The sequence below is a fragment of the Zonotrichia leucophrys genome, chromosome 9 (assembly GCF_028769735.1).
Source record: "Zonotrichia leucophrys gambelii isolate GWCS_2022_RI chromosome 9, RI_Zleu_2.0, whole genome shotgun sequence".
Lineage (NCBI taxonomy): Eukaryota > Metazoa > Chordata > Aves > Passeriformes > Passerellidae > Zonotrichia > Zonotrichia leucophrys.
In genome coordinates, this window is record NC_088179.1 from 15,799,608 (window position 1) to 15,821,722 (window position 22,115).

The 22,115-nt window shown below is 58.8% G+C and overlaps 2 protein-coding genes across 2 annotated transcripts; both read right to left on the reverse strand.

Moving 5' to 3' along the window:
• Positions 1-438: 438 nt before the first annotated feature.
• Positions 439-13,202, reverse strand: LOC135451612 (mucin-4-like). The gene is made up of 12 exons (XM_064720983.1): positions 13,067-13,202; positions 6,917-11,212; positions 5,475-5,614; positions 5,019-5,183; positions 4,563-4,718; positions 3,943-4,073; positions 2,984-3,072; positions 2,402-2,585; positions 1,836-1,984; positions 1,518-1,637; positions 1,184-1,225; positions 439-1,060 (listed from the first exon to the last, which is right to left on the reverse strand). The coding sequence occupies exons 1-12, from the start codon at positions 13,125-13,127 to the stop codon at positions 1,044-1,046; spliced, it is 5,550 nt and encodes a 1,849-aa protein (XP_064577053.1). The 5' UTR covers positions 13,128-13,202; the 3' UTR covers positions 439-1,043.
• Positions 13,203-17,402: 4,200 nt separating this feature from the next.
• LOC135451874 (mucin-2-like) lies at positions 17,403-22,115 on the reverse strand. Its single transcript, XM_064721464.1, has 5 exons — positions 21,501-22,115; positions 18,544-18,927; positions 18,213-18,332; positions 17,826-17,911; positions 17,403-17,609 (listed from the first exon to the last, which is right to left on the reverse strand). The coding sequence occupies exons 1-5, from the start codon at positions 21,880-21,882 to the stop codon at positions 17,535-17,537; spliced, it is 1,047 nt and encodes a 348-aa protein (XP_064577534.1). The 5' UTR covers positions 21,883-22,115; the 3' UTR covers positions 17,403-17,534.

Here is a 22,115-nt window from a genome sequence, read left to right on the forward strand (position 1 = left end):
TGTAAATTTTTGGTGGCTTCATCCCCTCATTTTCCCTACACACCTGCAAGTCTCCTGACACTGTTTACAGTGGCTCAGATCACACAGGTCAGGCTTTGGCCCCTACAAACATCTCACAGCCCTTCAGCCCTGGTGAGTGGGAGATGCTGACCCAAGGAGGGAATATCAGACCCCATCAGATCCCCAACTCCCACCCCATTCACTGCCCTAGACCCTGGCTGAGCTGCATCTCCAGTACCAAAGCCAGGAACAGAAATATCCTGTAATCCTGCTGCTCCAAGGCTGCCCCATCACTGCTTCCCACCACAGTTTGGCAGAGGACATGGCTGCTGCAGGATCACTGATGCTCAAACCCTTCCAAGGTCTTATTGAACAAACAAGATTTGACAATGATTTAATTTTTTTTAAGAAAGGAAGATGCTCTATTACACAGAAAAAATTATTTTTCTGCCAGCATTTCTGATCACAGCATTGCATTTTGCCTTCACACACCCAGCAGATGTATTGATCTGATTCTGGCTTGATCTGGAGGATAGTCCCTTCTCCTGCAGGAAAGACAGGGCCCAGGGACCACTCAGGGAGGGATGGCTGGGAAACAGAAGTGGGGGACAAGACAGGACAGGCTCACAGGACAAGCCTGGTGCACCCTGGCATTTAAGGGTTTGGCCACAGTCAACCCATGTGTGGTGTTTAACCCTTTCCCAGGGGTCCAGCCTCACCCTGCAGCATGGGAGCACAGTGGGATGTGGGAAGGACAAGGGTGGTGTGTGCACTGGGGGGTACCTGCCCACCTCCCCACCAGTTCTGCCCCCCAGCTGCATCTGGGAAAGGACAACTAAAGCAACTGAACCCCTAGGACAAGACTGGGTTAGAAATGTGAACTTGTGCCAGGGCAGGCAACTGCAGGCACTGCCAAGTGAGCTGCCCTGTGTGGTGGGCAGGGGTGATGGGTTCTGTGGGGGGACACGGGGGAAGAGCAGATCAAAGGGCTTGAGGATCAGCCATGGCCCAGAACGTGCTGCAGGTGTGCAAAAACCTCCCAGTTACTTGTCCTCTCCATCTGCAAAGAAGAAATGAGATTTGTTCAGCCACCTTCTGCCTGAGGGGCAAGCTGGGAGCCCCAGGGCATTTTCTTGCAGGGGCACAGGGAGAGAGGGAAAGGAGACCCCACAGTCCTGCTCACCTATCTGCTCATCTGAGTCATTCTCTGCCTCCTCAGAGGAATCTGTTGAGGGTTGCAAGAAAGCCCCACGTCAGCTTACGCCATAACCACATTTGCTGTGGCCTCCTCACCTCCCAGTGCCATTACCTCCAGACTGTGCTGGTGGCTCTGTGCCTCCACAACCCCCACAGCCCAGGGCATGGCACAACCTGCACATGAGCACCCCAAAACCCTTCCCCCATCTGCTCAGGGCTCTTGCTGCCTTAACCACAGGGAGGCTGGGACATTCCTGCTCCCCTCCCAGCTCTGGGCACCAAGACAGCACAGCCCCAGTGCACATGAGCTGCAGACCCACCCGTGCTGGGGGACTGGTATCCATCACAGCCAATCTTCGGCCTCTTCTCGCTGTAGCGGGCGCAGAGGTGGGCACTGCCCGCCCGATTACAGCACCAGTCATACAGCTTCAGCTCCTGGTCTGGGGGCAAAAAGGACAGTGAGGGGCTGAAGGGGAGGGGAGGGAGATGGGCCGGTTCCAGGCAAGGCTTTTGGCAGCTCCACACTCCCTCCAAGGGAAACAGCATGTCAGGAAACAGGTTGGCACAGAGATTAAAATTATTTACAGGCTAAACAATGCCAGCCTCGGGCAGGGGATGCCAAGGCTGGCTGTGCTTACCACGGTAGGGTGACGCCTGCCTGGAGTTCCTCCAGTACCTCTCCTGCCTGCCCTCGATGAGCTGGTCCTGGCTGTCGTACAGGCAGCGCACGCCGGCGCCGTGCTGGTTGGGGGAGGCCGAGTGCAGCATGGAGACACGGGCACCCCACCTGCCTGAAATGGGCACCAGGGAGCCTCAGACAGCTCTACCCAGCCAGCACACCTGCCTCAGGGCAAGGACTGCGCCAGAGCTGGCTCCTCGTTATCCAGCACTGCCACCACATCACCCACAGTGCTGCAGGGGTTTGGGGGAACTGATGGAGACCATGCAAGTGGTCCCCAGGGAGAGACCCTGGTCCCCAGCATCTCCATGCAGGTCAGACCAACTCTGGCCAGTCTAATAAGACAAGAAGAGGTCAGCTCTCAATCCTCCTCACTTTTCCTGTCTCTGAAGGGTAGGCCAGTCCCCCGCTCCTTTTCCTTAGGGTCACCTGCCCGCCCTGCCAGGTGGGACCCCAGCCACCCCTGCAGGAAAGGTGGGGAAGGACAGCCTGGGGATGGGGAGGGTGAGGTAGCAGTGTGTCCACTTGCCTCCACGGCTGCTCTTGAAGCGTGGGTCCTGCTGCCCTTGCTGCAGGGAGCAGGGGCAGGTGGGCAGGCCCTGGCTCCATGCCCGGGGCTCCTGCTGCTGCCCTGTCCACGCCAGGCACTTCAGCCGGTAGTTGATGCCCACGCGGCTCTCCAGCTTGTAAATCCAGAACCCACGGAGGTCTGAGCAGGGAGAGAAACCATGAACTGTCACCTCTGGCCAAGGGGACCACAGGGGCTGTTCTGTCTCAAGGTGAGAGTCATGCGGTGCTGATGCTGGAAGCTAAACCCACAGTGACCTCCACCCTATGTTGAACAGCCACTCAACAGAAGGGAAACAGGGGGAGAGGCTCTTGTCAAAGAAGAAAGCCTTGGGACAGAGCCATTGGCACAAAAAGTGACCATGGGCACAGCAGAGATGTTTCAGCCTTAGAGCATAGTGGGTACCCAGGGGAAATGTGCTTCAGGGGGAAAGCCTGGCCTTGAGAACTCAGTGAGAGCCTTGCCACAGTGGCAGGCTGGATTTCCTTCCCTGGGAATATTCCCCTCCTTGTGAACCCACCCCAGCTCTGTGGCACTACCTGTGTTGTAGCCCCTGAACTGGTCAGGGCGATATTTGGCAGCTGGAGGTCTCTTAGTCAGGTCATCATTGTGGTAAAAGCCATCCCCACTGAGTGAAGAGAAAAGAGGAAAAATCAGAGGTTGCTCTTCCTGGGTGGGATTATCCAGCCCCAGCCTCAGCCTGCCCTCCAGCCATCCTGACCCCGTGCCAGTGGAATTGCAGCACCCACATGACAGCTCTTGGGACAGGAGGACAAAGGAATGAGCTGCCCAGCCTGCTTCCTCCACTCTGTGGGGTACAGTTCTTTTTGGGTGCTGCAAACACTCCTGCTGCACCAGGGGCTGAGCCCACAGGCATCTGGAGACCCCCACGAGCAGCTTCCATGGTTTCCAGCATTTTGCCAGGCGATTTGGAGGAGAAACCCACGAGTGGTCATTCACACACAGGCACACACACAGACACACAGACACACACACACACTCCTGTGCTGCCTGTGCTTCCCATCTGGGCCACCTTTTCCTTACCCAGCTGCAGCAGGCAGCTAATGAGAAAGCCCTGGAGACAGCGTGAACAGGGAGAGACGTAATGCGAGGAGGCAGGAAGCAACTGCTCCGGCCAAGCACGGAAATCCCTTCCCTCGGCTGGTGCAAAGTTCAGCAAACATCCCTTATTTCCCACTCCTTCCACCCAAACCGCCAGGATGCTGGGGGCCCAGCACTCCAGGGGGATTTGTGGCTCTTACAACAAGCATAGCCCAGCAAGACAGCGTGCTGCAGCATGATCCAGTCCCTAATGGGGCGAATGTGTTTGTGAGACCCCTATATGTTAGAATGTATAGGCATGCAGACCACATCTGAGCTGTCCTCATCCTTTAGGGCACTCCCTGGGATATAGGGGATGGATTCAACCAGTGGGAGCTGTGGGTGGGATGCACCCCAGTGCCAGAGGAGGCAGGGATGGGGTGCTGAGCTGCTGTACCTGGTGTAGCCGATGAGCACATTGGTGGAAGGGAGCCTGGTGTAATCCCACTGCATGCCTCCATCCTGGTACAGCATCAGGATGTAGGACCTGAAGCCATCAGTGGTCAGGACAGCCTGGTACGTGATAGTCTGGGGAGAAGGGTTGCAGACAGGTAAGAAAGTGAGTGAAGATGTGGGGTTTAAAATTCAGGGTGTGGGGCAGTGCTTGCTGGGGAATGGCCAGACTGAGGTCTGGAGGGAAACAAGGCAAACACAGCTAGGCCTGGTTCACATTTCATATGGAAAATGTGATGGTTTTACTTTGAAACTGTTCCATGACAAGCTTCAAATTCACCCAATTTTATGCCTCTGAAAAACAGCATTTCTGGTGCGTAATAAACTCCCACCACCTTAAAGAGAAAGGTTTTATGGAATGGGGGAAGTTCAACTAAAAGTGTCCCTCAAAAACCCTGAAAACCACCAAAAAATGGGCACAGCCCAGTCCTTTTTGGCAAAATTCTTCAAGATTGGCCTTTGTCACAAAACTGGTTCTTATATTCAAGCACAGAGAAGGTCATTGCCTGCGGGTCTTGGTGTTTTTTGACAATTCAACAGCGCCTGTGTTCCATCAGCCCTTACCTTCCGGGTGTCAGTCCGTGCTGCATGGACAGGTGCCTTCTCCCAGGTGATTTTCAGGGTCCAGGCTGCAGAGTAGGAGGACCTCAGGTAGCGCCGGACCTTCGCTTCCACGTCACGGACAAAGGGCGGCTTGGCCGTGTTGAGGGTGGAGAACTCCTGGGGTTGGGAACACCAACGTCTGTGTCAGCTCCCAGGGGGACAAAAGGCTGGGGTCACAGCTCCCAGGGGGCCTAGGCTGGGGTCACACTCAGAGCCCTTTAGCCAAAGTGCTGGATGGGATTTGGATAGCTCAAGAGGTGACATAACACCAACAGCTCTTAGGTTTGGCTCAGAAAAGGGAAAAAACATTAATGGGCTCCATTAATTACACATCTCAAGAGGCATCCACAAAATAAGTGATGAGCTTATAATCAAAAGGTGTTTTGTGCAATCGCGCTCCCAGGTGGCTTCACTCACCTGGTAAAAGGTGGTGCCAACACCTCTGGAGAAGTCAGCATTGTCCCAAAACACAGCGATCATGGGGACCTCTTCGTGGCCATTGAAGCCACTGGCAGGAGGGTTGGGGTACGTGAGGATGTTGTTGTCCGAGGCTGGGAAAATGATCTGTCCATTGTCTGTGAACTGAGCAGAGGGATCCCTCCATCAGGTGAGGTCAGGACCAGCAGCACTGCCTGGCATGGGGATGCCAGCCCTCCCATTTCCAAGTCCATTTTGAGCAATGCCCAAGGAAAGCCACCACCTGCCATTGCTGAAATGGCCACAAAGTCACCTTCTGCTGCAAACAGACCCCAGCAGCATCCCAACAGCTTCAGCCCCACAACAGTCCCATGCCAGGCACCTGGTCCCTGGTGTCTCTCCCAGGGGTTTAGGTGATGGCCAATTGCCCAACGAGTCAAGCCCAAGTGGACTCACGTAGAGAGAGCTGCGCAGAGTTCTCCCAAATGGGAATCCAGTCTCGGGCTTGAAAAGTGGAGAATTAAAATCTACTCTTCTTTCCACGTACTCCTGATCATTTTCCCTTGCTCCATACCCATAGAGAGGCACAGCTGGAACTGGGAAAGAAAACAAACAAACAAACAAACAAACAGTAAACCCAAAACACATTTACAGCAAAGCTTTTGTTCTGTATCAAAAATTTAAAAGGGCTGAAATTATCTTGCTCCTACTGGGACAGAACCTGGGCACCAGAAGGATGAGGGGACACTGCTTAAAGCCTCCAGGGACACTCTGCATGTCACCTTCCCTTGCAGGAGCTTGTTCCCCCTCCTTTCCCTGCCTTACACAAACACAGCTGCCCTAAACCTCCTGTGATGGCCTTTGTGGTCACTGTCCCCTGCTTCAGCCAGCCCTGTTGGGACACTGCACTGAATGACTGAAATTAGAAGGGGAAGAACATTGTACAAGGACTGTGGCAGGGGACAGCACAGAATTAAACACCCACAGCTCTTTCTAGAGACTTCTACAGCCTCCAGCTCCCTATTTATGTCTGTAAAAAAAAAAAAAAACATTTGGAGGGGATGAGTTTTCCAGCTGATGGGACTGTATTGAAAGCAGGCTCAGCCTGCCAACATTGTAAGCTCACGTGCAAGGACTCCTCAGGCCGTGTCTCCCCCAGGATCCTGCCTTCAAATAGATCCCCTCTTTTCTGGGCACTGAATGTCCCTGAGGATGGTCCATCAGGAAACTGGATGTGTTAGTCCCACCCAGGCTGCTCTGTGAGCATCACGTACCTGCGGGACTGGGCAGCAGGGTTGGGGCAGCTGCTGGCACTCCTGGTGGAGCTGGAACCACGGGGGACAATGCATGGGAGGTGGCAGTGGCTGTTCCTGGCCTGGGAAGCACCTCCCTGCCTCTGGGCAGGGGGGCTGCTGGGGCTGGGGCCAGGCTGCAGGATGTGCCTGGGGACCCGAACTGGGATCCCCCCTGGCCTGGGGAGGCTCCAGCAAAGCTTGACCCAGGGGTGGCAGCAGGGGCTCTGTTTGCCAGGCTGGTGGTCAGCTCCCTGCCCAGGGGTGGCTGCAGGGCAGTGGGTGATGAGCCACCAGCAGGTCCTGGCCCCAGGGTTTGTGCTTCAGGACTGCCAGCAGTGATCCCAGAGGGAGGAAGGCCAGGGAGCCCACGTGGGGAGTGAGCCTCCATCTGTGCCCCGGGAAGGAGATGGGTTACATCCCCCTGCCCTGTCCCGGTTCCCTGGAGCACAGCACTCCCTTCTCCAGGAGTAGGGCTGTCAGCATCCCCAGAGGGGGCTCCAGGGCTTCCCGGCTCCTGGGGAGGCAGGAGCAAGGCAGCTCCCCCTGGCACAGCAGCCCCCAGCTCGCCCTCTCCCCCTGCAGAGGACCCCACTATGGACTCACGTGCCAGAGGCCCAGGGCTGGCAGACACCTCCTCTGCAGAATTCCCTCTCTGTGGAGCAGAAGGCCACGCTGGGGCAGCGTTGGGGGATGTGGGAGCACGAGGGGACGCTTCTCCCAAAGGTGCTGGCATGCCTGAGGCCACCTCATCTTCAAGAGACCACGACTGAGTTCCTCCAGCTGCTTCTGGCAGCCCCCCTGGTGACCCTGGCAGCAAGGGGCTGCTCCCACTCTGGGTGCTTGGGGCAGAGTTGGGTGCCAGCCCCGAGCTCAGCCCCTGTCCAGGGAGAGGCACGGAGCCAGGCACTGAGGGGGTCATGCCGCTGGAAACACCGCTGTTGTCTGGAGCCACTGGGACCAGGCTGGCACCAGGGACAGGTCCCCCATTCACTGAGGCTCCTCCAGGCACCTCCACCACATCGACCTCGCTCAGTTTTCCATTGGAAAGTTCAGTATTGGCACCACTTTGGGATCCAGGGGCAGACACAGAGGCTTCCTGAGGGCCAGCAGCCCCCAAACCTGTGTTCAAGCCAGCACCAGCTGCAGTAGCTCCAGGAAGGCCTTTTTCATCAGCAGCCTCACCCGTCCTCCCTGGTGATGAAGACTCCTCTGTAGATGAGGAAGAAGATGCAGGCTGCAACACACCTCCCGCTTCTCCATCAAGGCTTTCTGAACCAGCTGGTCCCATTCCAGGAGGAGCCTGGGACTGCCCTGTGGACCCTACATAACCAGTCCCTTCACTTGCCCCTTCTCCTGCAGCAGGAAGGATCTCAGTGCCAGCACCCAGGGCAGGCTGAACACCTCCAGCAGCACTGCCTGTGTCTCCCAGTGCACCCAGGCTGGATGGATCTGAAACAGAGGATGCTGCGACATCACCACTGGGAGAGGCTGAACCAGGCAGTTCACCCTGCTGAGGGCTGACACCTGAAGGATTTGTCTCCATCTTGGGATTTTCACTCTCTGGGTTTCCTGCCTGTGCCACATCCCCTGCACTCTCAGCCCCCTGCACCAGACCAAGCCCTGGGCCAGTTTCACCTTCTGGAGAGGCTGGGGACAGACTGTCAGGGCCAGGGGCTGCAGATGAGATGGGTCCTGCTTCATCACCCCCTGACAGAGAAGGTCCTGTTGCCACATCACTGGGAGAGGCAATGCCAGATGGGGAACCAGCACCGGGCACTTGATCCATCCCAGCTGCTGCTGCTCCACTCCCTGCAGTGGAGCTCAGGGATGGCTCAGACTCAACCCCGCTGCCTGCTCCTTCCAGTGCTGGCTCTGCCACGCTGGCCCCTTGCTGTTCTGCTGCTGGCAGCCCCACATCTGTGCCAGGCTGGTCCCCAAGGCCAGGTGAGGGGGGTCCCACTGGTTCATGAGCTGCTGAGCTGGGGGTACCCCACGCTGAAGTCGAGTCCGTGTCTGGCCCTTGGGCCCCAGGGAGTCCTGCTGCCCCAGGAGCACCAGGTGCTGCTCCCCATGGCTCTGACCCTCCAAAGGATGGAGACCCAGGCGCTCCCTGGGCAGCACTGAGGTCAGGGCTCACAGGTGTCTCTGCCTCAGACACGGGGCCAGGGACAGACCCCAGCGCTGGGGACACAGCCCCAGGAGCACTGGCAGATTCACTGGGCAGGTCCCCTGGTCCTTCAGGCCCTGAGAGATCAGACTCCATTCCAGCATTGCTGGGAGGTGCAGAACTAGGTGAGGACACTTGTCCCAGTGCTGGGGCTCCTCCTGTTCCTGTTTCTGTTCCATCCCCAAGTGCTGATGGAGGCAAAAGTTCAGCAGGCACGACATCCCCGGTTTCTTCTGCTGGCAGCTCTCCAGTGTTAGTGAGGTCCTGCTGAGGGCTGACACCTGAAGGATTTGTCTCCATCTTGGGATTTTCACTCTCTGGGTTTCCTGCCTGTGCTACATCCCCTGCACTCTCAGCCCCCTGCACCAGACCAAGCCCTGGGCCAGTTTCACCTTCTGGAGAGGCTGGGGACAGACTGTCAGGGCCAGGGGCTGCAGATGAGATGGGTCCTGCTTCATCACCCCTCGACACAGAAGGTCCTGTTGCCACATCACTGGGAGAGGCAATGCCAGATGGGGAACCAGCACCGGGCACTTGATCCATCCCAGCTGCTGCTGCTCCACTCCCTGCAGTGGAGCTCAGGGATGGCTCAGACTCAACCCCGCTGCCTGCTCCTTCCAGTGCTGGCTCTGCCACGCTGGCCCCTTGCTGTTCTGCTGCTGTGCCAGGCTGGTCCCCAAGGCCAGGTGAGGGGGGTCCCACTGGTTCATGAGCTGCTGAGCTGGGGGTACCCCACGCTGAAGTCGAGTCCGTGTCTGGCCCTTGGGCCCCAGGGAGTCCTGCTGCCCCAGGAGCACCAGGTGCTGCTCCCCATGGCTCTGACCCTCCAAAGGATGGAGACCCAGGCGCTCCCTGGGCAGCACTGAGGTCAGGGCTCACAGGTGTCTCTGCCTCAGACACGGGGCCAGGGACAGACCCCAGCGCTGGGGACACAGCCCCAGGAGCACTGGCAGATTCACTGGGCAGGTCCCCTGGTCCTTCAGGCCCTGAGAGATCAGACTCCATTCCAGCATTGCTGGGAGGTGCAGAACTAGGTGAGGACACTTGTCCCAGTGCTGGGGCTCCTCCTGTTCCTGTTTCTGTTCCATCCCCAAGTGCTGATGGAGGCAAAAGTTCAGCATTTGCCAAGTCTTCTGTTCCTCCGGTCAGCAGCTCTCCATTATCAGCAGGAGATCCTGAGGGCTGAAGGGCTGGAGGACTCGTGTCACTCTGGGTATCTTCATAGGGACTGGCATCCCCTGACCCTTCTGCCAGTGCCATGTCCCCTGTCCCCTCAGCTCCCTGGCCCTGGATCCCAGCAGTGGGCCAGGCCAGTCCATCAGGTACAAAAGGTGCTGAGCTGGGGGCACCTGAATCTGAACTCAAGCCAGTGCCAAGTCCATCAGCATCCTGGGGGGCTCCAGCTGGCTGTGACTCCCCAGGAGATGGAGACACGGCTACTTCTGGGGCAGCAGCGAGGTCAGGACTTGCTGGTGTCTGTGCTGCAGCATCAGCGTCAGGCAGGGCGCTGGCTCCAGCCTCTGGGGCTGGGTGAGCATCCCCAGGAGCACTGGGGGTGTCTGTGGGGGATGTCAGAGCATCAGGAAGCAGCAGTGGCTGCTCTCCAGTGGGGGTCTGCCATGGGGCAGGCTGGAGGGATGGACTGGCCAGATCCACAGCTCCCACATCCCCTGCGGGCAGGGCAGCGGCCGAGACCGGGAGATTGGTGTAGCTCTGTGCCGCAGTGGGAGCCCCTGGTGCCGGCACGGAGGTGGCAGCGTCCTCTGTTTCCTCGGGCGCCGCTGGTGCAGGCGGTAAGGCTGAACCAGGAGCGTCTGTTGGCATCCCGGGAGCTCCCTGCCCATCCCCATCCCCACCATCGGATGGTGCCAGCGAAGTGACCGGGCTGGGGAGGAGGGAGGACTTCCCGGGGCTTTCCACTGTTCCTGACAGCACTGGGCTCTCTGCAGGTACGTGGGATGAGCTGGCTGTGCTGAGTTCATCTTTTATTGCATCTCCTGGATCTCCAGATTCTGAAGCCAAGGGACTTTCCTCACCAGCTGGGGCCGTTTCTCCTGCTGCCCCTGGGTTGATGCCCTCAGCCCCACCCACTGCTCCATCCTGCTGGGCTGGAATCAGCTCCCCAGCGCCAGGACTGGAGCCCGAGGAGCTGGCACTGGCTTCACTTTGGATATCTGAGGGCAGGATCTCACCTTCCTGCACTGCTCCCTGGGCAGTGTTCAGCCCTTGGCCGGGCAGCACAGTGACACCAGCAGTTGGCTGTGGCACCCAGGTGACTGCCAGGGGAGGGGTGCTGTGCAGGGATGCAGCGCCAGGACTGGGGTCTGTAGTGATGTCCTCCTTCACATCCTCAAGGACAGAGGTGGTCCCGAGAGGGACATCAGGAGGGACCTCTGGTTCATCCTGTGCTGCTTCTGGGGTGACAGCGGGGTGCTGTGCAGTGATGGCAGCAACAGTCGTGGCCATATTGGGAGCAGCAGATCTTCCCTCATTACTCTGAGTCGTGTTCGGAGCCTTGGTCTCATTCCCCAGAGCTGCCACTGAAGGGCTGTACTCGCTCGTCGCCATCACTGGGTCCATCTCAGTCCAGGGAGGGAAGGTCTCAGCATCAGCTGCTGTGGCACTCCTCTCTGTGGTTTGGGGCCACTCGTCCTCTGTTGTCATGGGGAAGGCTGTCCCCACAGTGAAGGACCCGTCGGTGGTGACGGGGACAGCAGTAACAGCCCCAAGCCCTGCAGAGAAGCACAAAGGGGAGTGTTACAGTGGGAGCTGGAGCTGGCAGCCTGCCAGCTCAGACACCTCTCCGTGCGAATCTCGACGCTTCTACCATTTCTTAAACCTCTTCTGTCTCATCCCACAGCCCTACAAGGCCCTGATTTCAAAGCCAAGGAGTGCAGTCTGGGCTGCCTTGGGTACAGCCCTGCACATTGCATCCTCAGCATCAGCAGCTGGCAGCTGAGGCCGGACACAACTCATGGCAGCTCAGAGGGAGACACTGGTGCAAGCAGGGAGGAAAAGCACCTGCTGAAACCCAGTCCACTTGTGCTGGGGATGGTGCTGGGATGCCTGGCCACTGGCTAGGGCTGGAGCTAAGTCTGGTTGGTAGCCCTGGGGGTGTCTGTGGAGCTCTGCCACCCCAGGGCAGCCCTCAGCCCTCTTTCCATCACTGCAGGGACAGCTCTGAGCAAGTGGCTTCTGCAGAGCCTGGGGGGTTCTGTGTTTTTTCACCTTTTGAGTGTCTGAGGGACATTTAAATGACTTTACACAAAGCTCTTTGTCAGACAGGAAAGCCAAGGCTTAGGGACGCCTTCCCTGACTGCATGCAGATGATTCTGATCTGCTGCACTTCAAGCAGGTTCGATAAAACTCTCCTGGGCTGGGTGCCTGCCTGCTCCTGCCCCCATTCCTCTTGCCTCCAGCTGAGTGAAGGCACCAGGGGTTCCCCACCCACGGAGGAATATTTGCAAGCTCCCAGGACCAAGCCCTTCTTACAGTTCTCTCCTCCTGCTGCCAAAATCCTTTCCCACATCCAGGAGCTCTGCAGAAAGGAGGAGACACTTGCCCACATCGCAGACGTGTCTCCCAGAACCTGCGGGCACCCATGGGTGATGTTTCACACGGTCTCATTTTCAGGACAGGGACACAGGCTCTGGGGCCACCAAGGTGCCGCCGCTGGCTCCGTGAGGAGCCGGCTGGATCTGCTGACGCTTGGCTTTAGGGAGCTCCAATTAGGGGAGACCAAGGGCACCCCGATGGCAAGATCCAGCAGGGCTCTGCCACAGCCTGACAGCCCCAGCCTGTTCCCAATCCCGGTGCTCCAGTTCATCAGGTTCCCCCTGACAGGCAACCAGATCTCCCTGCAGCAGAGGTGCCTCCAGCCTCACCGCAGGCTCAGCTCATCAGCTCCCAGATAGCTTGTGCAGGGTCATTAATGAACATCAGCCCCTGTGCCAGAGCAGTCCTCCATCCTCTGCTAGACCCACATTCCCTTTCCTGGCAGGCTGCTTCAGTGTCATCTTCCCTGGCTGGAAAAGGCTCTTTGTAGCAGCCCCCTCAGCCAAAGGGAGCTCAGCAACTTCCCTCCCCATCTCAGGGAAAACAAAGTACATCAAAGTCACCCCAGTTTAGTTTGGCCCTCACCCTGGTAAATCATTGTTTTTTCTTGATTCTTCAATGTGGAGCAGGAAACGCTATCAACCCCAAGCACCCATTCATGGGAAGTTTGTGCAAGAGGGGGCCCCAGCACGGAGCACCAGCATTTGCTCTTCCCTGGGACGTGGGAGGGATGGGAGCATCCCTGGGTCCTGCTCTGCCAGCTGCCTTCCCTTGGCTCCTTTGCTGGAGGGGCACAGATCTGCCTGCAGGCTTTGGGGCTGGGCTCTCCTCTCTCCCACGGCCCCACACCTGCAGGCAGCCCCTCGGGGTGATGCCTGCCCTGTAAAATGCTTTTGCAGCTCTTTGGCTGCAATGCCTTGCAAAGACTGGTCCTAAGAGGTGTTTCCAGTACAGCCAGGAGAGAAAAGCATCTCACAGAGTACGTGCTGCACCCTGGAGCACATGGGCTAGCAGAAGAATACAGGACATACCGTGCAGAATCCAGGCGCAGCATCCCAGCAGCGTGGAGAGCGTCCAGGCCCTGGTCCCCATGCCTCAGGCCTCCACACGGGCAGAGCAGCAGGAAACTCAAAGGGAGGAGAGAGCAGCAGGGAGCAGCTCCCTCCGTCCCTCCCTGCCTGCCTCTCCTGCAGAGCTGGAGTCCCACAGGTGCTCCTGCTCCCTCCCATTTATAGGGATGGCAGGAGGAGGCAGGTTGGGGACGTCCTCTCCCGCCCCCGGTCCCTTCCCTCCAATGTCCCTGTCACCCTTCCCTTCCGGTGGAGCCCTCCCCTGCCCAGGGGCTGGATGCCCTGTTCAGCTGGGCATGGGCTGGGAGTACCCAAAGCCCACCTTGCAGGGACCCACCTTCCCCAGGCTCAGCCTGGTGCAGCTTCCTGGGCTACCAGCACCTGAAGGTGAAGGTGAGCCCAGAGCCGTGTGTGGCACTGCCAACAGGGGCATGGCAGTCACCCCATTGATCCCACACAGCCTGTTCCCCATGGCAGTCACCCCACAGATCCTGCTCCACATGCAGGGTATGGTGCCACAGAGCAGTGTGTGGTGGTGACAGGGCAGTGCCAGCTGGTGTCACCATGCCTGTGAGGACACCATGGACACTAAAATCACCAGCTGAGCCACGTCTCAGCCCAGAGCAAGGCAGGACACAGGTCTCCACCTGGCTCCCCCAGGGCAGTGGCAGGTTATAAAGCAGGGAGTAGCATGGCTGGGGTGAGGCCCTGGGGTGTCAGTTGAACTCCACAGTGCTCAGCTGCAACTGGGAGCCCTGGGGATCCCTCTTCAGAGCCCCAGCACACCCCAGTGGGGTTTGAAACCTGCACCTCAGGCTGGGCACAGCAGTGCTGGGGTGCTGGGAGGGGGTAAATGGTCCATGGAAGCTTCTCTGCAAGGTTGGACCAGCATCCTCAGGGGATGGAGCAGAAAAGGAGCAGACCCAGATCCCCTTCCCTGCTGTGGGGATCCTCTGAGTCATTCACCCCTCTGTCTCACCCCCCTCCTCCTCCTGGAGCAGCAATTCCTGCACGCCCCCTTGAACACTGCTGCCAGCTCCCCTGTGAACAGCATTATGCAAACTCCCACCACTACATGGTTTTGTAGTCAATTAAACACTTCTTAACCAGAAATGCCCCCGGGCAGCTCCTGCAAAGTGTTATGAGGGGTGTTAGGCGGTACACGGTGTCCCGCTGGAGCCGGGCAGGCAGCACTCAAGTGACACCCGGAGCCAGCAGCGGGCACTGCGGATGGGGAAACGCCGGGGGAGGCCGGGTCACGGCTCAGCAAACCCGTCCTGTGAAACCCCCGCAGCACCCCCGGCAGGGGAACCGCGCACAGACCATAAACCGGGAACTCGCTCACCTGGAACTGAACACCCGCCCACCCAAATGCCACCGCGGGTGTGCACCGGGGGGGACACTGCACTGGGGGTCTGACAACCAGCCCTGCAGGTCTGGGGGTGACTGACCCATCTGGGACCACCTGAGCAATGAGCACACCAGGGCTGATGGAGGCTTGGAGATGTAAAGCTGCCGTGGGAGAGTGGCTCCTGCCCGTGCTGACGATGCTGGATCACTTAGGGGAGCAACCCCAACGGGGAATACATGCTGACGCTGGGGAGTGTTGCTCCAGATGGTGTTTGAGGTGCAAAATGTGGTGGGAACCACAGGGATTGTTGCAAACATGCTGCTCAGTATAGAGGAAAACAACTCAGCTGAAGCAAGGGCTGGCCCCAGCCTGCCTGCAAGCTCCTGTCTGTGCTCCACAGAGGCCAGCACTGCCTGGAGACCCTTGTGCCTGCCACTGCTGCCCAAGCTGTGCCCCAGAAATGCCCATCTCCCAGCAGAGTGACAGGGCTGACAAACAAAACTCACCCCTCTGCTCAGGCATTGGCACACCCTCCCAAGAAAGCCCAGAGCCACCAGGGGATGCCTGATCTTGAGGACAGTGCCCTGTTACCGCTCTGGGAAGGGGCTTCTTATTGATCCTTTTGCTGTGTCTGAAACCAAGGTCCTGGAAAAGCACTGGTTCCTGTAAAAGTCATTAATCCCCTGTTACCAAAGACCAAAGCATCATGTGGGCACTGGAGCCCTTCAGGAGCCTGTGGCCAGGGGCAATTCCATGAATCCCAGCAGCCAGGGGCTCTGCCCCATCCAGCATGGCAGAGCATGGCCCAGCACAGTGCCTTATCAGCTTTCCTGGAATTAATGGGCTGGTTGTTCCAGTCCTGTGGAGAACACAGCATCTCCCGCTGGCTCCCCTCCAGCCTCCTGGCAAGGGCACTGGGAGAGGGCTCAGGGGTGGCAGTGGGGGAAACCAGGTTATCCATCAACCCCACAGGTTCTGGATGACTTGGCATGCTGGGTGTGTTGCAACACCCTCCTGCCAAAGAGTGGGAGCTGGGCTATAGCCATCAGCAGGGGTGAAGGGAAGGGGGACACTGGAAGGGACACCTGAGTCACAGGGTGTCTCGAGACATGCCCCATGATGCCGCCAGGTCCTCTGAAGGTGACATCATGTTGGGCACGAGATTTGTTCCTTTGGACAGTGCTGAGAGATTGCAGTGTAAAGAGGCTGAGAACTCTCTTGTGGACGTGGAAAGCAGCAGGACTTGGATCCAGCCTCCCAAGCCTCTCTGGTCAGCAGTCTGTGCCAGGCCAGCAGCCATGGGGTGAGGGTGGCACCTCAAGGACAGCAGGCACAGAGAGTAGGGCAGTGTCAGGGGCCTGTCAGAGCTCTGTGCCACCACTGCTGGGCAGGGACACCACTCCAAGGGAGCCACATCCTCCCTCTGTGCCCCTCTCCTCCCTCCCAGGCTGGTGACAGGGGGTCCAGAGCATCTCCTCCCCCCACAGCCCCCAGCCACGACCGCAGTGGAAGGCGGCTGTGCCAGCAGGGAACAGTGAGTACCCTGGTCACCTTTTCATCCCAGCACTTCAGGACCTTTTCCTCCCTTTGTGACGCAGTTTGGCTCCATTACCCTGGCCCTGGCACCCGGCCATGTCCTGGGGTCTGAAGTTATGGATTCAGCAGCCGGAGCAAACAGCCCAGTGGGACGCGCCGTGGGAGGACTCCTGGCCCTGCTCCAAGGCGTAGGCAGACCACAAGGATTTCTTTCCCAGCACCCCACCAGGCAGCCAGCACGGGGACTCCTTCCAGCAGGCTTTGCCCTGCTCCCCAGCTCCTTGCCCAGCTGCCAAGGGACCTCTCTCAGCCTCAAAAGGTCCAACGAGCCCACAAAAACCAGGCAGCATCCTAAAGAGCAAAGGGACCACCCTGGGATGCAAGGGGCACCCCAAATGGGAGCATCCTGACAAGCTGCCTGGGCACAGCCTCTCCCGGGCCCTGTGAACTGGCAGGCAGCTGGGTGACCCCACGGTGTCTCTCCCCATCCTGTCCAGCTGCTGGCTCCTTCCCAGCCAGCTGACAATCCAGGCAGCCTGAGAGAAGTCCCCAGGTTAGGAATCCCACAGCCCCACACGCCCCCTCCCAGCCCTCCCTGTGCAGTGAGGGCTGCCAGGGAGGAGCAGGGATCAGCCAAAAACAACCCCTGACACGCAATGAGGCTATTTTGCTAATTATTTCAGTTTTCAATCTCCAGGAGAGGTGGCTTGCTAAGGCTAATAATTGCTTCAGTTGGATTTTATCTGGCTAATTAATCAGTTAATAAATGACTTTGCTGCAGGGGGTCAGATGTTACAGCGTCTCCTTAGTTGGGGACTGGAAAAAACAGGGAAGGAGCACAGCCCACAGGATTTCCACAGCCCCACAGTGCTGCCACTGCAGCTGTGGGGTGTTTTGGGGCAGAGAGCTCCAGAGCAGAGACCACCAGTCTGCCGGGGTGCCGAGCCATCCTTGGGAATGTCTGCAGCAGCCCCTGGTAGGAGGGGACAGCACTGAGCCCGTCTCTCCACACAAAGCTCTGGGGACTCACTTCTCCTCATCGGTACCTCCAATAGATGGCAAAGCTGAAAATTGGGAGAGACAACTTGGAAAATAAAGAAGTCATCACTTCAACACAGAAAACATGGAATTTCTATTCACTGCCCGGCATGGGTGTTCTCCTCTGTCAGCAATGTCACAGGTGAGCCTTGGGCATAGCAGTACTGGGGGCTTCAGGTCTCCTTCCTCTCATTCCTCTGTCCCCAGGGTGGCTTTGATGGCTGAGGCAGCTCAGTCCCAGATGTAAAAGCCCAGTCCTGTGGGGTTCCCTTCACGCAGCCCCCAGCAGAGCTGGAGGGGGAGCCAAGTCTGGAGCAGGGTGGTGAGAGGGCTCAGGCTCTTCAGACAGGCTGTGGGAAGGGTCAGGAGGGGACGGGGGGTACAGAGTGAAGGACAGGAAGCCCCAGGTTCAATAGGAGCTCTATGGGATTCCCCAAGGGCCTGCACCACCGTGGAGTGAGGAGCTGGGAGCAGGTGCTTGGCAGTCCAGGTGAGGGGCAGCAGTCAAGTCCTCCTCTTCCCTCGCCATGCCAGTGACAGGCCAGCACATGGGAATGCTGTCTGCAGGTCCTCACGGAGCTGGGGGGAAAGAACAGCCATCAAACTGTGCCAGACATCTCCCTCCCTCTGTCCCCACAGAGAAAGGGCCTGATGCTGGACTGTGGCAGCCAAAGGAGGGTCTCCCCTTCATCTGAAAGGGCTCTGGCTGACATTCCATGCAAGATACAGCCATTCCCCTCCCTGACTGGGGGAACCACAGCTGGCAGATGCAGGATCTCCTCCTGCACACCTCACCTTGGACAACAGCAGCTCCTGCACCGTGATGTTCCCCAGGTCCAGAGGGGTGGTCAGCCTCAGCGACAGAAACAGGTGAGATGCACCTGGGGGTTAAAAACAGGACTCTGGTTATTGCCCTTGAACCCTGGGCTGTGCCAGAGGACCTGGGGGTGTCTCCCCAGGGTTGCTGGCACAGACATGGAACTTCCTCCCAGGTAAATTGTGTCATGGACACACTGCACTGCCAGAACAAGCCTCTCACTGCACAGCAACCCCATGTACCCCAAAGCAGCAGCACCCCCACACTGAGAGCACAGCAAGAGCAGTGGGGCTCCAGGGCCCCCTGCATGGCCCCAAGCACTGATGCTGCCCAAGGGTGGTGATGCCCAGGGGCACTGCACTTACTGGTGTTGGGTGAGGCAGAGGGGCAGGTTGGCAGCAGCGGTGGCAGGGCTGTAGGTGTGCTGAGGGCAGCAGCCTCTGAGGTCTGGGCTGAGCTGGAGGCCGGGGAAGAGGGCTCAGTGCCTGGGCAAAACAATGATAGGTTAGTGTTGTCTGCAGGGGTACAGGATGCTCCTGCAGCTGGGGACAGGCCTGGTGAAGCCACCTGTGTGAAGCCACCCAAGTACATTAAATTCCTATGGGGATTTGTCACCCTGACCACATCCCTGCCTTGAGGTGCCCCCCAGCTGAACCCACCCAGCTGCACTGGGGGTCCCAGACACTGTCAGGGTACCTGGAGTTGACTCCACAGTTGAGGGGAAGATGTCAGGAGTGGTCCTGTCTGGGTAGCTGGAAGAGGGAGTGCCCATGGGGTCCGATGTGCTGATAACAGGGCTGGCTGTGGTGTCTGCCAGGGTTGCCAAGGTCTCTTCTGTAGATTCAGATGAATCTTCTGTAGTTGTGGAGGGAGGAAGCACAGTGGAAGGTGAGGTGTTTTCAGTCTCTGTGGATGTGCTGGACTCCTCTGGGGTGGAGGCTTCTGTTTCAGGGCTGGAGGAAAGGAGGGTGGCTGTGGTGCTGGAGTCAGTGGTAGGCAGCAGTGTTGAGCTCTCCATGGGTGCTGAGGAGGTAGGGAGAGCTGGGGACACAGTTGCTGTCACACCCAGGGCAGTGGTCTCTGCAAAGAGTGAGGACAATGAGATGCACAAAGGTTGCTGGTGAAGGGCTGGGTCCATGGCTGTGCTGGTGCAGCATCACCGGCACAGTGAGCTCCCCCAGGAACTCAGAGCTGCATCAGCCATGGAGCACTGGGAGGGGGAGCTCACTGTCCTGCATGGATCAAACACACAGATCTCTTCAGTGGGTATCAGCCAGGCTGACCACATAAATCCCCAGCCTGACAAAGCAGGAACAAGCCATGGCCATTGCTGGTTTCAGGGCAGAAACTCCTCTGGCCACCAGTCCTCAGACCCATTCACCCATCTTCACGCATCCCTGGAGGAAGTCAGACAAACCCGTCTGGCAGGAAGAGCCAAGCAGGAACTGGTGACCTGAGACAGTCTGGAAGTGCAGCAGCAGCAGTTTAAACAAACCCTCTGTGCTGCAGATAGTCAGGAACTGATAGCAGTGGGTGTAAATAATGGCAGGGGGGAAGCAGCCCCACAGAGGAACAGATCCCAGCCTGCAGCTCAGGATGAGCAGACGTGCTGTGACCCACAAAAGCTCTGGGAGGGAGGGGGTGGGGCACAGGAGGAATGTCCTCTCTTCCACTGTGCACTGTACCAGAGCAGTGTGCTGTCCCCAGAAAAGCCCAGGGATCTGTAACCCTCTCCACAGGACAGGCAGGACAGCCTGGCTACCTGGACCTTTGTCCAGGGGTGTCTGTTGAGGGGGTGGCTTTGGGATACCAGACTGGATTCCCCAGTGATCCCAGCACAAACCCAGTGAGTCTGGGGCTCTGCTTGCATGAGAATGCGAAACTGAAACACAAGCTGCCATCTGCTTTCAGCCAAGCCAGCCAGAAACTTCCAAAGCCCCTGGCAGCCAGGCCCTCTCTGCACACAGCAGCTGGGTAAATAAAAATACAGAGAAGGGCAAAGGTCTGACCCTAGCCCTTGCCAGGTGAGCATCTGCACAGAAGGGCCTCATCCTCACAAAGGGAGAAGCAGCAAGTCCACCTCTGCTTCCCATTTAAGAAGCAGGAAACAACCCCACAGCATCCCACCCCCCTGCACCCCAGAGGTGCCACCCCTCCACGCTGGGAATGATGCTCCCCACTCACCACCCACCCAGCAGAGAGCACTGCAGCCCACTGAGCCCTTACCCAGAACCAGGTGCAGCACGGAGAGGCAGGTGAGGCTCAGCAGCAGCAGCAGCAGCAGGGGCCAGAGCAGGGGCAGGGCCAGCCCTCCTCTCTGCCCAGCCATGTCCAGGTGAGCAGGAGCTGACAAACCCCCACGGGCACTGCTCTGAGTGCTCCCCACAGCCCCAGCACTGGGGTTTCCAGGTCTCCTTCACCCAGCAGAGCAGGAGCATCCAGCTGGGTCCTTTCACCCTCCAGGTGCTGGCAGCGAGGCAGCGGCTTCCACCTGGCACGGACACTCCCAGGGACTGGTGCAGTGCCCAGCAAACATCAACTGCACGGCTGGACCCACAACAGCCACAAAAAGTGGGCAGGACAGGCCACCAAGGCCACCACTACTACAGACCTGGCTCCTGTGGCCGTCCTCTGCCTGCTGTGGGGAGGGTGACAACGGGAAAGAGCCCAGGAATGCTCCAGGCTGCCTGGAACCCGCGCTCCGCCGCGGGGGTGATGTTTGGTGCTGGCTCCCGGCACCAACGCCCTCAGGAGACAACAGCCAGCTCTGTGTGAGCCGAGGAGCTGGCCAGGGAACAGGCACACAGCTCAGGAAGGGCGTGCCCCAGGCTGAGGGTTTGTCCCCTGGGCTGTCTGTGCAGGCATCACTTCCCCGTGTCACAGCACGGCCCAGGAGCACGGCTGGGGCTGCTTCCTCCTTCTGGGCTCAGGGACAAGAGCAGGCCCTGGGCCAGGTATGGCATTCCACAGGCAGGCAGGCATGCTGGAGGACTGTCAGGGCATGGCCACCCTGCTGCTGAGCAGCTGCATGGGGGCACTGCCAGGGCACAGGCACACAGAGGGCACCACCAGGGTGCTGGCACTCTGATGAAGGGCTCTCACTGCACAGGCACGGGGCCAGGGTGCTGCAGGTACTCTGTGAGGATACAGAGGCTCTGCTGGGGTACAGGGACACCAGGAATGTTTGCATGGCAAGGGGTACTGGGGCAGGGTACAGTGTCCCTGTCCTGGTTGAGGTGCATGGGATGGGCTGTCACCAGAGCACATCTGCAGTGCCAGGATAAAGGCTCCTGCAACAGCCACCAGGACACAGCCACAGTGACAGGACACAGGTGCCCAGAAAGGCTGCACTGCCAGGGGACAGCTGCCTGGGGGACTGCAGGGGTACATCACACTCCTTGGGGTACAGGGTACACAGCTGGTTCACATGGGGGTGTGTACACACAGGCTCAGTGCTGGGGGCACAGCCACATGGCAGCACTGTCACACCACAGCACAGGTCCCACCCCAGCACCCAGCCACTGCCCTGCAGAGCCTGGAGACCAGGTGGCCCCTGGGGGAAGAAGCCAAGTGCTTGGCTGAGCAAGATGGGAGATCCTGTGGGGGTTTACCACCCTGATCCTGCCCTTCAGGTGCCCTGTGGCTGCACTCACCTGCAGTATCACTGGGGGTCTCTGGCTCTGTTGGGGTAGAAGTACCAGGGGTGGTCCCAGGGACCCGTGTGGTGGTAACAAGGGAGGTCATGGTGTCTGATGGGGTCGTCAAGGGCCCATCTGAAGTGTCTGTCACTTCTGGCGTGGTGGAGGAAGAGGTGGTGCTGGTCCCTGGGGACGTGCTGCCAAGCAGTGTGGTCATAGCTGGCTCTTGGCGGGGGCTGGTGCCAAGCGTGGTGCCCAGCCCAGTGGAGGAGAGAAGAGCAGAGGTGGAGGGAGGCAGCATGCTCGTTTCAACTCCAAATGAGCTGGCAGCCAGGGCTGTGTTGGTCCCCACAGACATGACAGTGGTACTCTTGTCATAGCTGGGTGTCATGGCCATGGAGGTTGGAGGTGACGTGCTGGTGGTGCTGAGCTCCAGCCCTCCTGGGGTGGTGCTGGTGGTGGTTTCCAGCCCTCCTGGGGTGGTGCTGGTGGTGGTTTCCACCCCTCCTGGGGTGGTGCTGGTGGTGGTTTCCAGTCCTGCTGGGGTGGTGCTGGTGGTGGTTTCCAGCCCCCCTGGGGTGGTGCTGGTGCTGGGTGCCAGCCCTGCTGGGGTATTGCTGGTGGTGGGTG